Source organism: Capsicum annuum, chromosome 7 (assembly GCF_002878395.1).
Source record: "Capsicum annuum cultivar UCD-10X-F1 chromosome 7, UCD10Xv1.1, whole genome shotgun sequence".
Taxonomy (NCBI): Eukaryota; Viridiplantae; Streptophyta; class Magnoliopsida; order Solanales; family Solanaceae; genus Capsicum; species Capsicum annuum.
The window spans coordinates 16069961-16087108 of record NC_061117.1 but is presented as its reverse complement, the minus strand read 5'-3'; the positions used below and the strand labels follow the sequence as shown (position 1 = coordinate 16087108).

General features: G+C 35.5%; 1 protein-coding gene, 1 long non-coding RNA gene and 2 other non-coding genes across 4 annotated transcripts; 3 read left to right on the top strand and 1 right to left on the bottom strand.

Annotated features, from left to right (window-relative positions):
* Positions 1 to 1944: 1944 nt before the first annotated feature.
* LOC124900035 lies at positions 1945 to 5933 on the top strand. Its single transcript, XR_007057620.1, has 3 exons — positions 1945 to 2094; positions 4996 to 5036; positions 5116 to 5933. It is a non-coding gene; the product is annotated as an uncharacterized LOC124900035 (long non-coding RNA).
* On the top strand, positions 2705 to 2900 carry LOC124886139. Its single transcript, XR_007043228.1, has one exon. It is a non-coding gene; the product is annotated as a U2 spliceosomal RNA (small nuclear RNA).
* Positions 5934 to 10035: 4102 nt separating the features above from the next.
* On the top strand, positions 10036 to 10229 carry LOC124886141. The gene has a single exon (XR_007043230.1). It is a non-coding gene; the product is annotated as a U2 spliceosomal RNA (small nuclear RNA).
* A 4028-nt stretch (positions 10230 to 14257) lies between these two features.
* LOC124885678 (secreted RxLR effector protein 161-like) lies at positions 14258 to 15197 on the bottom strand. Its single transcript, XM_047393921.1, has 2 exons — positions 14649 to 15197; positions 14258 to 14266 (listed from the first exon to the last, which is right to left on the bottom strand). The coding sequence occupies exons 1-2, from the start codon at positions 15195 to 15197 to the stop codon at positions 14258 to 14260; spliced, it is 558 nt and encodes a 185-aa protein (XP_047249877.1).
* Between the last annotated feature and the right edge of the window lie 1951 nt (positions 15198 to 17148).

Below are 17148 nucleotides of genomic sequence, written 5' to 3'. Positions count from 1 at the left end.
ATGTATCGTATAAATATCTAGTTTGGATTATCTTTTATAGTAGGATTGAATATATATTCGAATATCAGTTCCTGGGAGTTTTATCCACTCCATACGGACACATTTATTGGTCGTAAATTGCGTTTCAGATTACTGCACAATCTGTTACCAGTAGCAATTTCCTTTCTTTCTCACTCACTTTCATAAGATTACCAGCATCTAACAAAGACCCTCCATTTTTTGTTAAAGAACTTATTATGCGTAGACGACTTTAAAGTGAAGTTGCACCTACGCCATTGAAAAGTCAGAGATGTCCCTAGTTTCCCAATTTTGTAACTACTGTTCAAGTCGCTCTCCTCAAACTACTATATTCCAACATACAAAAATCAACTATTTAACTCTGGTTTACTTGATTTACAACTATGATATGTTCAAAAGGATCACTAAGAAAGATACTAATTATCAATCGATCAACTATATACCTCAATCTCAAATTAGTTGGGGTTACATTAACCTTCTATATCGAATTTCGCTCTACTTTCTTCAAATACTAAATTATTAGTTTAGAGAATAGATTAAAATGGGAGAAGTTTTTAATCTGTCTTAACTCTGCATCATCCTATTGAGATAGTGAAGTTCAGAAGCTCTTCTAGTCCCACAATGACTGAATAAAAGATTGACATGTAAGAGCAGATGAGATATAAAAGGGGTCATGAAAAATGTAATGAAGTACAATATCTGTTCTAATCAGTCTAATATCTAACAAATTTATTGGTTGTAAATTGCGTTTAAGATTACTGCACAATCTATTACCAGTAGCGATTTCCTTTCTTTCTCACTCACTTTCATAAGATTACCAGCATCTAACAAAGACCCTCTATTTTTTGTTCAAGAGCTTATTATGCGTAGATGACTTCAAAGAGAAGTTGCACCTACGCCATAGAAAAACTGGAGATGCCCCTAGTTTCCCCATTTTGTAACGACTGTTCAAGTGGCTCTCCTCAAGCTACTATACTCCTACATACAAAAATCGAATATTTAACTCTAGTTTACTTGATTCATAACTATGATATGTATAAAATGATCACTAAGAAATGTGCGTCATCCTTTCACACGATATCAACTCTAATTTTAGGGGAAAGGTTCATTGTGGTAGCTTGCTACCGGGGCCTTTATGAGTAATGAAGGCGCTATTACCTTGGTTTGGTGCACCCCCAATCTCTTCTTAAGCTTTTCTTTCATTTGTTATTGTTATATACAACAATCACTAAAGTAGTAAACCTAAGGAACACGACTATTTTACGTGAAATGAAAACCTCCTTTTACAGAAAAGAAAACCATGACCTATGACATGTAGAATTTGCCTCAAAACTTTTCTAACTTCATAGAGCAATTTTAATGTTACAACTCGATAACCCGAAGAGGTAAACTCTAGTACTCCAGCAACCTGTGACAATCGCCCCATATTGTGACTAAACTCTAGTACACTAGCATTTTTACTATGAAGCTTCAAAATATAATTTAAGAACTAAATACACGAAGAAACAAAGAAAATTCAACACATACTATATATATGCATCAAAATGATGTTGACTTTACATATACAAATTAGCGGCCAACTTAAGTGCAAAATCATAGATCTCACGCTGGCAACAAATTGTCAAGACTTATAAAGCAAATTACTCTTCATTTCTTTATTTCAAGAAATATTATAAATGCAACTTATAACTACAAAAAATTAAAGAAAGCAGCAGATTTTTTTATATATGTTTTCATTTCCCTTCTGCTTATTTAAATAGCTCTTTTAGTCCCACATCGACGGGACAAGAGAACTCCTATTGAAGAAATAGGATACAAAAAGAGTCCAAGCCCCGGGCAGATCTATTCATTGCTTTGGGGTGGCACGCTATATATATATATATATATATATATATATACACACATATATATATATATACACACACACATTGATATAGTCAAATATTAAATCTGCCACCCATAATACCAAAGCACTATCTAGTGCAAGTGGCAAAGTGGTCCTGTGTTCGAATCCAGTTTGCAGCATTATAGGTCGTGTGTTCGATCTCGGTTTGCATCCAGTTTGCAGCATTATAGGTCGTGTGTTCGATCTCGGTTTGCAGCATTTGTTTTTTAAAATTATTTTCTGTGAAACATTGTTGACCCGGTTTGCAGCATTTTGTTTTTTAAAATTATTTTCTGTGAAGCATTGTTGACTAAAATAGGGCAACAGGCATACGTTCTACAAAATTATTTTCTGTGAAGCATTGTTGACTAAAACAGGGCAACAGGCGTACATTCTACCATTTAAATGAATTAGGAATATTATATTATGATATTAGTAATATTATTGAAAGATCAAGTTTTATCATTTTATTATTGTTTTTTAATTAATTGGTTGATTAATTGTCCTATATATCAAAACATGAATAGTTTGATTAATTTAATCGATAAGCAGTGGCGGAGCTAGAAATTCAGCGAAGGATGTGCAAATTTTATTCTCAGCTATGTTAAGAGTGTGCAAAATTAAATATACATTCATTATGATTAACATTTAACCTCTATTCACCACATAATTTTTCGACGAAGGGTGTGCATCTGACCATCCTTCATCGAAGGTGACTCCACTCCTGTCGATAAGTTTACTTGGCACCCAGAGAGTCCGGATCCTCGATCCGCCTCTACACCAAGCACCCTATGGAAAAACATACCTTTCTTGGCCTTTTGGCTAAGATCAAGTGTAGTATTAATTCTTATCAGTTTAATATCTGATATGTGGGCCATTGGTCCACATGATATTAACTCAATGTTTGGAGGGGGAAGGTCCACCATGGTAGCTTGCTATTAGGGTCTTCAAGCGTCGCCTTGGCGTTGCACTACTTCCTTGGCTTGGTGCACCCCACCAATTCTAGTCCTAAGTTTTTTGACTGGATTTCATGTTTCTTCATTTTCAACCACTGGAAATGGAATAAAAGAACTGAATTTGGTACATCACTATTATTTTCTATTCATTAATTATATCCCAATATATTTGATGCATATTCCTCTTTAATTTGTTTTAAAAAGAGGGATTTGTCTATATTTAACACTTTTCAGTTTAATTTCATTTGTATCTTTGTTGAATTTTAGTGATCTAGATGAAACTTTTTTATGTAATCAACAAGCTAAACTTCATACAGTAGAGAGAGAATTTTTACATTTTTTCTTTTGAGATAATGGACCTTACACCACTTCCAGCTGTACTATTCACCCTTATATAGTGTGTTTTAACTGACTCTCTCTCCTCTAACTACCTTACATGATGGTCACATGTTATATGGCAAACTCCCACTTACAAAATCTTATTACTATTACAATTATCTATACTCCAGTTAAATCTACAATTAACAACTCCACTGCATTGTCTCCTTTCCACTTAGCTGTACTACATCTTTCTTTTTGATCAATTCTCTTCAACTCAACACTCTCCCTCAAGCTGGTGGTTGGAACACATCCAACACACCTAGCTTGGATAACAAGGACTCATGTTGTCCAATTCCAAGTCCCTTAGTCAATATGTCTGCCAACAAGTGTTGAGGATCTATGAAGCCTGATTTTACTTTATCTCTAATAAAGTTACAATCTATCTCTATGTGTTTGGTTTTTCATGGAACATGGGATTCCCAACTATCTGAATTGCTGCTTTGCTATCTGAGTACGCTTTGATAGGATTTGTAACCTCAACATTTAGTTTCCTTAATAGTCCTGCAAGCCACACAAGTTCTGAAACTACTGGTACCATACTTCTATACTCAGCTTCTGCTGAGCTCCTGCTTACAGTCTATTGCTTCTTAGATTTCCAAGAGGTCAATGAATCTCCAAATTTGACAACATATCCGGTTACTGATCTTCTAGTATTGGGACAGGCTGCCCAATCTGAATCGCAATAACTTATCAACTGAGTAGCAGTATATCTCTTAAGTAGAGCACCAAGACCTGGTTCTTTTTTCAGGTACTTAACAATTCTAAGTGCTACTTCCCAGTGTGATACCTTAGGGTGTTGCATAAATTGACTAAGTACTTGAACTCCAAAACAAATATCTGGTCTTGTGACAGTGAGATATAATAATTTTCCCACTTATTTTTGATAACTAGTGACATCTTTTAGTTCAGGATCAGAAATAAGTCCCATGTGCTGATCTAACTCTAAACTGGTAAGCTTATGATTGAACTCAAGAGGTGTACTAATAGGTTTAGCTCCACTAAGATCTGTCTCTGCAATAAGTTGTAGTGTGTATTTTCTCTGGTTAAGTAAAATAACTTCCTTAGATTGCATCACTTCAATACCTAAAAAGTACCTTAATTGCCCCAAATCCTTCATCTTAAAGTGTTGATGTAGGATGAACTTGGCTTCTTGAATCATCTAAGGATTAGAACCAGTGATGAGAAAATCATCTACATATACAAGAAGCACAACCACATCTCCCCTTTGCTTCTTGGTAAAAAGAGAGTGATCATGAGAGCTCTAACAAAAACCTTTATGCAACAAAGGATTAGTGAACTTAATGTTCCACTGTCTAGATGCTTATTTCAACCCATAAAGGGACTTTTGTAATTTCCACACCTTATTCTCCCCCTGTCTATGAAAACCAAGGGGCAATTCTATGTAAACATCTTCATGTAAATCTCCTTAGAAAAATGCATTATTGGCATCCATCTGAAACAGAGCCCAACCAGAAGATGCAACCAAGCTTATTACTGTTCTGACAGTGACCATCTTAGCCACAGGGAAAAAAGTTTCATGATAATCCAATCACTCTCTTTGAGTGTAACTTTTTACAACAAGTTTGGCCTTAAACCTATCCACCTCACCATTTGATTTATATTTGATCTTGTATACCCACTTAGAACCAATAGGTTGTGCTCCTTTTGGAAAATCCATAATGGTCCAAGTGTGATTATCTTTTAGGGCTTGAATCTCTTCTTTCATAGCTGAGATCCATTTCTTATCTTGTGCAGCTTCCTTGAAGGATTGAGGCTCTAACATTGCTGAAAAAACTGTAAGATATTCTTGATACTTGAAAGATAAGTAATCATATTTCATATGATTTGTAATACAATGAGGACTAGATTTTGCAGGAACAACATAGTCCTTGATCCAAATTGAAGGCTTTGTACTTCGTGTAGTTTTCCTTGCTAAAACAACAACTATAGGTTATGAATCAAGGTTAGGATCTGTAGATGATGCAGAAGGGAGAGCAAGTGTAGGGGGTACTTCATGGACAATTGCATTAGACTCTGTCATGTGTTCATCAACTGCAAAAGATATATTTTGTGTAGAGTCTTCTGATAAGCTTGACTCTACTAAGTTATATAGTGGTGGAATCCCTTGAGCATCAGCTAAAATACTTGCATCACAAACAAAAGGTGAGAGTAAAGGTGCAAGATTCTCTGCATCAGCATTATGTGGTGTTGCTTTGAACGAAAAGAATTGCTCCTTGAAAGTCATATCTCTACTGATGAACACACTCTGTGTCTGTAAATCATAAAGATTGTATCCTTTTTGTGTAGTGGAATAGCCAAGTAACACTGACTTCTTTGCTCTCACATCAAACTTATCTCCTTTTGGCAACATACTTGCAAAACATAAACAACCAAATACTCTTAAATGTGCAATAATAGGTGGTTGTCCAAATAGCCTTTCATAGGGAGATTTACTATGCAATAAGGTTGTAGGTAATCTATTTATCAAGTAGGCTGTTGTCAAAATAGAATCACCCCAAAACCTACTCGGGACTTGTGACTGTAATTTCAAGGCCCTGCCTACCTCTAACAAATGCCTGTGTTTTCTTTCAACCACACAATTTTGTTGTGGTGTGTGTGGGCAACTACTCTGATGTATAATACCATATTGTTACAACAAATCATTCATATATGCATTGAAAAATTCAGTCCCATTATCATATCTCAACGTCTTAATTCCAACACCAAATTGATTACAGACCATAGAAATGAAATGTTTAACAGCAACATCAACATCCTTCTTAGAGTGCAACAATGTTACCCAAGTAAACCTACTATAATCATCTACTATGGTTAGGAAATAATGTTTTCTATCATAAGTGGGGTGCTTGTGAGGTTCCCATACATCCAAATGAACTAATTGAAACATACTTGTAGATTTAGAGCTACTAACTGGAATTTTTTGTCTACACTGTTTAGCTAAAGGGCATATCATGCAGTGTTGGTGTTCATCTGTATCTACTTCACCACCTATTCCTGCTATGTGTTACATAACCTGTGAGGAAGGATTCCCAGTCTCATATGCAACAACTTCTGCTTATCCTTATCTCTTATCACTACTCCAACTTTGGGTTCAACATGATGTTTCAGAATGTAAAGGCCTTCAGATTCTCTACCAATCCCAATCACCTTCCCACTGAAGAGTACCTGTAATACATAAAAATCAGGGTAGAAGAACACCATGCACCTGAGATCCTTAGTTAGTTTTAAGACTGAAAGCAGATTAAACTTAAAATCTGGCACATATAACATATCCTTTAAGCAATAATCTCCTAAAAATGAAGTATTTCCTATGTGTGTAACCTGTATTCTATTTCCAGTAGGTATCTGCACTCAATTATTTTCTGAATCCTTTATCATTTTAATCTCTTTCAATAGCTTCTCACAATGTGTAATATGATGTGTAGGACCTGAGTCAACTACCCAATCTAAATCAGTAACATCACTACTCAAAATCGCCATACCTGCCAGAGCATTTATTTTGTAACTATCTGTTGGTTTAGGACTTATCATTCTCAGCATATCATTATATTGATCCCTAGTAAAGTATCCACCTGTAAAATTCCACTATTTACCTGTGTCTTTCTTTTACCTGCTATTTCCTGCTTCCATTGATGCACTGTTATCTTGAGGTTTAATTCCTTCAATTTGCCCTTTCCCTTTACTTTTGAAATCTGCTAGAAATCCTACAATTCTGTTGCAAGTTTCTTTTCTATGGCCTTTGTAACCACAATGTTCACAAACAACTTCCAAACCTCTTTCATTGAAATGACTGTTGTGTATAATGATTTTGTGATTGAGTTTGTAGATATCTCCCTTGTGCCTGACTCATCCTTTGATTGTTATGATACTGAGCATTTGACTGTCTTCTTGCACACATAACTAATGGCTCTTTTCTAGCATCTATCACTCCTAATCTCCTTTGGCTTTCCTCTTGTACAACTATGGAATAAGCTTAATTTATGGTTGGAACTATTGCATTCAACAAGATAGAGCTCCTTATCTGTGCATAACTCTCATTCAATCCAATAAGAAACTGTAATAGTCTCTATTGCTTAATGTGCTCTGCGTAAGGCACTGATTCATCGCAATTGTAGGAAGGCGATAGAATCATCACATCAATTTCATCCCAAAGATATCTCATCTTTGAGTAGTACACTGTTACTGTATCAGTTCCTTGAGTTAACATACTGATTTTCTTCCACAAGTAGAAAATCCTAGTCAAATTTGATTTGTCGAATCTCTCCTTAAAATCATCCCAAATCTTCTTCGAGCTAGAAGCATAAATAATGCTCGTCAATAACTCCGCTGCCACAGCTGCACTTATCCATAAAAGTACCACTGCATCACATCTTTCCCATTTTGCCAGTAATGCTCCTTTGAATGAGCTTCTCACACAAGTGCCATCAACAAATCCAAGTTTGTTTTTGACTAGCAGTGCAAGACGCATAGATCTACTCCAAACACCATAGTTTTTCGGACTAGTTGGCTTCATATGAATCAAAGCCACTCCAAGTGTGTTCGATGCTTGAAAATGCAACGGATGATTGTGATCCATATGTGGATCTACGACTGTATTCTCAGTACTTTGTGAATTTTATGTTTTCGCCATTGTTGAAACTTCTCAAATTCAGTATTTTTAGAAAACATAAAAGAAAAAATTACTTGATTTTGGTAGATTCTTCAACCTAAATCTCTGATACCATGATGAATTTTAGTGATCTAGATGAAACTTTGTTATGCAATCAACAAGCTAAACTTCATACAGTAGAGATAGAATTTTTACATTTTTTCTTTTGAGATAATGCACCTTACACCACTTCCAGCTGTACTATTCACCCTTATATAGTGTGTTTTAACCGACTCTCTCTCCTCTAACTACCTCACATAATGGTCACATGTTATAAGCAAACTCCCACTTACAAAATCTTATTACTATTACAATTATCTATACTCCAGTTAAATCTACAATTAACAACTCCACTGCATTGTCTCCTTTCTACTTAGCTGTACTACATCTTTCTTCTTGATCAATTCTCTTCAACTCAACAATCTTCTATACTTGTAGGCACAAATTTAAGTGCTTGACAACTTAAATTACTGTTAGGAAGTGAAGTAATGTTCATTTGAAAAAACCATGGTAGATATATACCTCTGTAATAATGAAATCCTTTTCATGTGTCACAAGAACTTGTTGATCAACATGCGTATTGTGAGATTGTTGTACGAACTTCCCCGTTTGCTCACTGTGCTTAGCTTGTTCAATTATTGAGTGAAAAGACCCCAACTGTTATCTCTTCATGCTGTCCAAAGTTCTCACACGTCAAACTGAGTACATTCAACTAAATTGTTACATCCAACATGTGTAGAATCTTTTTTTGGTGCAAAATCTGATTGTTTGATGACTTAAAAATACCAGTTTTTCTTTATGTGACACCAAAGTCCATTCATTACTGGAATTTTCAGAAGTGGAGTTGCCTTATTTAGCCACATCTTGCCCTGATTCATTAGCCATAACTGAATTAGGCAAACCTAACACTCTCATCTTTTTCACAAATCTAGTCGATATCTTCCCCAAAGCGATTTGTGACTCAAGGATCAACTTCCTTGAATTATCTGTATTGTTTTGTGCCTCAACATCAATAAAAGGAAGAACCATTTCAGTCGCACTAAATTGCTCATTGATCTTACAAGTTGAAACTCCACGTAACATTATTTCTGTATCTTCTTTATGCCTAGAATATTGCAGTAACAAACAATAGTGCCTGTCAAAACAACAGAGCAAAAATCATCTTAGAAGAGCAAGAGGAACTACCCTCCATGGCGACTCAAGCAAATTTTTTATTCATAAGATTAACAAATTAATAATCACAAAGAATTAAGTTAAATGCAACTTTAGAACTATAAAACTCTAGAGAAAACATATTATGTTTATTTTCTAAACAATATGAAGTTCAGACAAATAATTGAGGAGCAAAAATTACCTCAAAAGAGCTTTAAGAGACTGATAGAATTTAGTGATTTCAAAGAGCAGGGGCAGTCATGTTGATGGAAACGATGTGCAATGAAAGCATTCCAAAAACATAATGCTTACATGAATAATAGACAATACATACGAACATGTTACAACATACAAATGTGCTAGAATCATGTGGATTACCTCAAAATTATACTTGATTCCAAACTTCTTACGTACACGTGTTTTCTCAATTATGCAGAATCACGTTCGAAAGTACGAACAGATCACATATTTGTATGTGCATCCAGTTAGTGGTCCAGGATTTTTACTAAGAAAAATCAAAATATAAGAAGCCAATTCCAATCCAGGGGGTTTGGATGAACCCCTTTGCGCCCTTAAGCTTGTAGCTGATTCGGGTCCCTACTGATCTTAAGAAGGAAGAAGGTCTACCAAGTTGTTTGAAGCCTATAACTCGATTAGGAGCACAAATTCGTGGCCAACATAACTGCAAAATCATCAATCTCATACTGTCAATAAATTGTAATGACTTAAGTCTTAATAATGCAAATTATTCTTCTTTTTTCAGTAAAACTCCACTCTTCTTTACTTTATTTCAAGGAATATTATGAATGTAACTTGTAACTGTAAAAAATTAAAGAAAGCAGCAGATTTTTTAGATTCATCTTCATTCCCTTCTGCTTATTTAAATAGATCCTTTAGTCCCACATCAACGGGACAAGAGATCCCCTATTGAAGAAATAGGATACAAAATCAGTCTAAGCAATTCATGGAAAAACATACCTTTCTCGGCCTTTTGGCTAAGATTAAGTGTAGTATTTGTTCTTATCAGTTTAATATCTGATGTGTGGGTCATTGACCCATACGATATTAAGATCTTTTTTGAGGGGAAAGTTCACCACGGTAGCTTGCTATCGGGGCCTTCAAGCATTGACATGGCATTGCACTATTGTCTTGGCCTTGTGTACCTCACCAATTCTAGTCCTAAGCTTTTTTGGCATAAATATACTACTTGATTGGATCTCATGTTTTTTTGTTTTACATCTCTATAAATCAAGAAAGAAATTTGCATTCGCTAAGCTGTTTCAAATACCACTTAGTTATCATTGTCTAGTTGACATCCTTCTTGACAAGTGTAATCTTTGTAGAATATTGTTATGATTGCATACTTAGAATCTCAAACTGAGTCATGGATACAAAATGCAGTTCTTGTACAATATCTATGGGTGAAACTATAGAACATATTTTCCTTTACAGGACAGGCTGCTACTATAGAATATTGTTAAGATTGCATACTTCCGAATGCGACTATAGTTGCCGTACAAACCCCAAAGAAAGCTCACTAAAGCTATTCCTATTTTCATTTTTGGGAATAGTGGAATACAAGTTGCGCAATTAGACATGGTCAAAGGACAACTACCACAAAATTATCAGAAAAGTGGTTTTGTATGTCAAAGTGTATGATATGGAATCGAAGATATAAGATGAAACTAACCTAAGGAATTCAAAACACAACAAGACGTGAAAATAAAGATAGATAAGTTGACATAAAAGACTACGAAGAAATAAGAACCAACACGTGCATCAAACACAAAGACCCCTAAAACTCGTAAAATCAAACACCAACTTCTTATGTCAACCTTAAGGGAATCGAGTTCCCAAGTGTTAGAGTGCGTACCCTACTGATTTTTGTATTTTACTCTAATAGTTGCCTATCAGTGGAACAAGTTAACTAACGTGGTCCACGTAAGTAAAACTGAAGACAATTATTTTTACATGAAAAATACCCGACTCAAGAAAGGTGTAAAAAATCACGACCTGTACCTCTAAAGGATTTAACCCCAACTTCACTAATACTCTTGAGCCTTAACAATCAACAAATTACAAGACTTCTTGTAAATTAGGAATTAAAACTTCTAACTCCTATTTCCACAATAACACAAATCTTTCCAAGATAAGTGTACTCAAGTCTTCGAGTTTCCTAACTTGAAGACTCCTAACTCAGTTTATAATTTACTAAGACTAGAACAAGGACTCATTACAACTCAAAGAACCAACCTATTACATAGATTCTACGACTTGCTAAGTAAAGGACCAGGTTCTTCTTCAAGTTATTGAATAGATTTGCTAATTGATGATTTTCTTGTTTAGTGCATAAGTGAGACTCTTGAATATCATATCTTTTATTTAAGCCTGCTCTGATTTGAGTCCTTCGGATGATGTGTACTTCTTTCTTCAATAGGACTCTTCTAAGTAGTTTCACTCCTTATTGCATTATGTCTCTTTGACCAAGTAGGAATCCTATGTTTGCCCAATCTTCAGATGTTTGTATTTATCTCTTTTTCAACCTCTTTGCTGCATGTGATAAGTGTAGAGAACATATCTGAAACTTCTTGCTTATCCACTCCTAACTTTACGTATTTTTATCTTATCAGTAGTTTTGCCTGTGACTGTTCTTTCTATACTTGTGTGGACCAGCTTGCACAACATGTTTCATTCATATGTCCATCATCAAAACTTCAGCGTCCTAACAAATTTCCCCTTTTTAATGTTGACAAACACAACATCCATCACAAAGTCCTGACATTCTCAATAAAGGATTAGATAAAAGAACACATAATGAAACAAGTTATTCAATTGAGTTGTAAGCATTACATAATCTATTCTTCCCTCTTTTGACATCATCGAAAAGTTGGGCCCAAAAAGTAAAAATGGTTTAATAATCCATGGCCACTGGGGCTATCACTAAAATAATCAAAACTTAGAGTAAGAGAGAATTAATGCATTATGAAAAAACAGGAGCAGTACACAATTAAGCAAATAAGTCCATTTCATTCAAAAATAGGATACAATTAAAATTACCGAAAATTTGCATAAGAGATAACAAGTAACCAGGGAAGGGAGCAAAGAAGACAGTTTTAAGGCACTAGGATAGGAACTAAGTAGATAAAGAGGAGGGGATAAGGGAGGCTAATTTGTGAACAATATAAACATTCTTAGATCGTTCACGTTCAAGAAAGCTGTTAGAGAGGTAATTTAAGCTAGTAGAGCCCTCTTCTCATCATCATGGAAAGCTTGAGAAGCCTCTAATACAGCCTGAGCAACCTCCAACTCAGCATCTTTAGCTGCAAGCGCATTCCTTAGGCGTTGCACAGTGTTGTATGCACTCCTCATAGAAACAAGTAGTTGCACATGGTTCATACTCCCTATAATAACTTTGGTGGTTTGCAAAGACCACACTTGGAAAGGTACACCAAACTCCTCAAATATAGGGGTGAGCCAAAATTTGTAAGGAAAAGAATGGCCATTCACTTCCTTGAGGTGAACCCTTTGCATATGCATCAGGATAAGCCTAGGTAGATCAATTTTCACTTCAGTGTCTAGAAAATCCATAAGAGTAAGGTCAAAAAGTTAGCTACAGTCCTTCATTCCTTTGTAGGGGTGATTATTTTGTGAACCACTTCAAAATAAAGTTGATGGAGTGAAGGCATTTCTCTCTTAAGAACCCTACAATGATTGACCAGGTGAAGGTTACCAGAAAGCTTACGAGATATGTCAAGGGAAGATACAAAATTATCAAGAGGTGGCCAAATACCCTTGACATAGTGACCCCAACCCCTTGGAGGAATGCGCAAGATTCTAGCTATATCAGTAACATAAAGATTCACGGTGACCCCTCGAACAGTTGTAGAGAACATCTCACCAATAGCTACCCCGTTTGTATAGAACTCATATACCTCAGGCTTGGCAAACCTTCTTTGTAAGTCACCCTGAAGAAATAGGTGTGACTACCCTTGGACCTCTAATTTTCCCAACATAGTAGTCATATAAACACCTTTAAAACCACTAATAACACATCCATTAACTAGCTTTCGCTTTTGAAAATGGAGATAGTGTTCTTCAGGAGTGTTCTAATTTGTAGATGGTTCATGAATTTCAAAATCAAGATCCAACTCAACAACAATATCAAGAGGTGAGTCAGACTCAGAAGACTCAGAGGGAACAGGTTTGTTGACCTATTTCTTCAAATGAGAGTGATTCTTAGAAGTGGTTTTAGAAGATGAGAAAGCTTTTGGGGTAGGGGTGGTTTTTGGCTGGGATGAGGGTTTATGAAAAGAAGAGAGTTTTGGAGCTTTTTCTATGATCGTCTTCTTTTTATGGACTGAACGAAGAAGAATATTAGGAGAGTGTGCACGATGAGGAGGAGAAGTACTAGATGTAGCAACGTGTTTCCTTTTGCTTGCTAGAAGAGATTTAGCCAAGAAAGTGTATTTTTATTGTTTTTTACCCCGAGTATGAGGAGTTTTGGGAGTGGGTACTACAGAGGAAGGATTAGCAAGAACATGGTCATCAATATCAATGGTAGGTAAAGAGGGTTTTCATTTTGATTTAGATCTAGAATTTCGTGAAATCAGGTCTGCAATAGGAACATCATCAGGGTCAACAATTTGGAGAGGGATCAGAGGTGGTACTGAGGGTATAGAAGAGGATGAAGGATTTGATGAAACATTGGCAAAGGGGTTTTTAAAGTTTTTGAATGCTGCAAAATCGGATTGTTTGATTTTAATGGCAGGGGGAATGAGAGGAATTTTATTTGCAGTGGGATGGAGAATGATTTTAGTGAAAGGTGAGGTAGTGAAGTTATGGAGATTTAAGAATTTAGAAGTTGATGCCATAGTTGAGAGAAAACTAGAAAGTTGAGTTTTGGTTGGTGAAGAGAATTAGTGATGAAAGAGGAAAAGAAATGTATTTAAGGTGAAGTAAAAGAAGTTGAATCATAGATGGAGTGTATTTGGTAGAGAAACGTAATGATGAAGATGTTTAGAGATGATGGGAAAGTGGTGGCAGTCTTTTTGAAAAAGTGGGACTCTTGGATTTTTGTCGGTTTAAGGGAGTAGCAAGGAACCATGTAGTATACTTGTTTCTCTTAATGCAATTATAGGTAAAATATAATCATACCGTAACCTTTTTGTATAAGATGGACAAAGTTGCTTGAATGGTTCAGCATCTCTACAAGACCAATACACAAATATGTCAGATTACTTTAAAATCTTAGAATTAGGACACAATTAAATGTGTAAGACTGGATTAATCAACAAACACTTAAAAGCACATTGTCTTTTCTAATCAATTATTGAGGTATATTTATGCAATTTAATCATCCCCAAGGTAACCTATTTTTTTCAAAGTGTTCCCTGCTTAATGCCTTAGTGAATATATCAACAATTTGTTCTTCAGTGGAGCAAAACATGATTGATATAAGACATTTTCCAACATTATCTCTAAGAAAGTGATTTCTAATATCAATATATTTGGTTCTTTTATGTTGAATAGGATTCTTAGCAATATTAATGACACTTGTATTGTCACAGAAAATAGGAACACATCCTACATCTACACCAAAGTCTATGAGTTGTCGTTTAATCCATAACAACTGAGAACAATAAGATCCTGGAGCAACATATTCAGCCTCAGCAGTAGACAAGGCTACTGAGTTTTGTTTCTTAGTGGACCAGATAATTAAACATGATCCAAGGAAGTATGCCATACTTATGGTGCTTTTTCTGTCCACTAAGTATCCTGCATAGTCAACATCTGAGTATCCTACCAAGTTAAAATTACTACCTTTTGGATACCATAGGCCAAGATTACTGGTTCCTTTGAGATATCTAAAACTTTTTTTCACAGATTTTAAATGAAACTCTTTAGGATTTGCTTGAAACCTTGCACATAGCCCCACACTGAACACAATATTTGGCCTGGTTGCTGTGAGATACAGTAATGATCGTATCATTTCTCTGTACAACTTTTGCTCCACATTAGGACCTGTTTCATCCAAATCAAGTTTTGTGGCAGTGGCTATTGGAGTGTTGATCTCTTTTGCCTTTTTCGTGGAAATTTTTTTGACAAGTTCCTTGAAATACTTCTGCTGATGGATCATGGTTCCAGATATTGTTTGTTTAATATGTAAGCCCAAGAAAAAGTTTAGATCCTCCATCATGCTTATCTCAAATTCACAACTCATGAGTTTAGCAAAATCATGAGTCATGGAGCCAAAAATAATGTCATCAACATACACCTACACGACCAACAGATCTTTTCCATTAGTTTTTAAGAAAAGAGTGTATTCAATCTTACCTCTAGTGTGACCATGCTCCAAATTTTTTTCTAATAATCTCTCATACCAAGCTCTTGGAGCCTGTTTCAGTCCATACAAAGCCTTGTCCAGTTTATAAACATGATCAGGAAACTCCTGGCTGTTGTTTGACATACACCTCTTCTTTGAGAATGCCATTCAAGAATGAACTCTTAGCATCCATTTGATAGAGAATGAATTCCATATATGCAACAAAAGTAACAAGTAATCTAATTGCTTCAATTCTGGCTATAGGAGCAAACGTCTCATCAAAATCTATGCCTTCTTCTTGATTGTACCCTTGGACCACTAATCTTTCCTTGTTCCTTGTAACTGTTCCATGCTTATTAACCTTATTTCTATACACCCACTTAGTCCCAATTACTCTTCTGTGTTTTGGAAGGGGAACTAAGTGCCATAGTTTGCTTCTCTCAAACTAATTTAACTCTTCCTGCATGGATATAATCCAATCAGTATCAAGCAGTGCCTCAGTTACTTTTTTTAGCTTAATTTCTGACAAAAATTCTTTGAAAGTACACATGCTTTTTAATCCAGACCTTGTGGTGATACCAGAAGTGAGATCAATGAGAACATTCTCAATAGGATATGATCCTTGATACTTGTAACCTTTTGGGACCAAACCTAGTGAGCTACTAGGATCACTACGGATGTTCTGAGCTAGGGTAGTTGGTGGCTCAGTTTCCCTTGTCACTGTGCATCCAATTATAGTTTCCCCTATTGAGGTGCCTCTATTTTTGGTAGCTCCAGTCGATGAACCAGGTTGTGTAACATATTTCTTAGAGTCACTTCCTTCCTGCAGGTTAGTCTTAACATAGGATTCATCAAAAACTATGTGCACACTTTCTTCAACATAGTTTGTTATGTTGTTTAGAGCACTATAAGCCTTACTATGAAGTGAATAAACTAAGAAGATTCTCTTATCACTTTTAGCATGAAGTTTTTCTAGTTTATCCTTTCCATTATTATGAATGAAACATTTACAACCAAAAGTTCTAAAATGAGAAATGTTTGACTTTTTTCCTTTTTGTAATTCATAGGAAGTCTTCTCTAGAATAGGTCTGATCATGCATCTATTTATGATGTATGCTGCAGTACTAATTACCTCAGCCTAAAGGTTTTGAGCAAGATTTCCTGCAAGCATCATTGTTCTAGCCATATCTTCCAAGGTTCTATTCTTTCTTTCTACCACTCCATTTTGTTGTGGTGTTTTGGGAGAAGAAAAGTTATGATCTATACCATTTGTAGAACAAAATTCTAAAATTTTGACATTCTCAAATTCTGTACCATGGTCAGATCTTATGGAAACTAGAGAAGTGCCCAGTTTCTTTTCAATTTTCTTGATGAAAATAGTAAAGACATCAAAGGCATCTTCTTTAGAAGCTATAAACAATGTCCAGGTAAATCTGGAATAATCATCAACAATCACAAAAATATACCTTTTTCCACCTCTGCTTTAAAGTCTCATTGGTTCACACAAGTCCATATGGACCAGGTCGAGGCACTTGGTAGTGCTGACATGGTTCTTTAACTTAAAATAAGATCTTACCTGCTTTCTCTTTACACAAACACTACATACCTTTTCTTCCTTGAACTTGGTCTTGTGCAAACCCAATACCATATCTTTGGATGAAAGTATGTTTAGCTATTTTAGACTTGCATGTCCAAGTCTCCTGTGCCAAAGTAGGGGAACATTTTCCATTGCACTCAGACAGGTTAACTCTATTCTTGGCATTAC

Excerpts from the sequence above, each read along its gene's own strand:
- LOC124885678 (XM_047393921.1), bottom strand. The coding sequence starts at position 15,197 with ATGATCCATCAGCAGAAGTATTTCAAGGAACTTGTCAAAAAAATTTCC.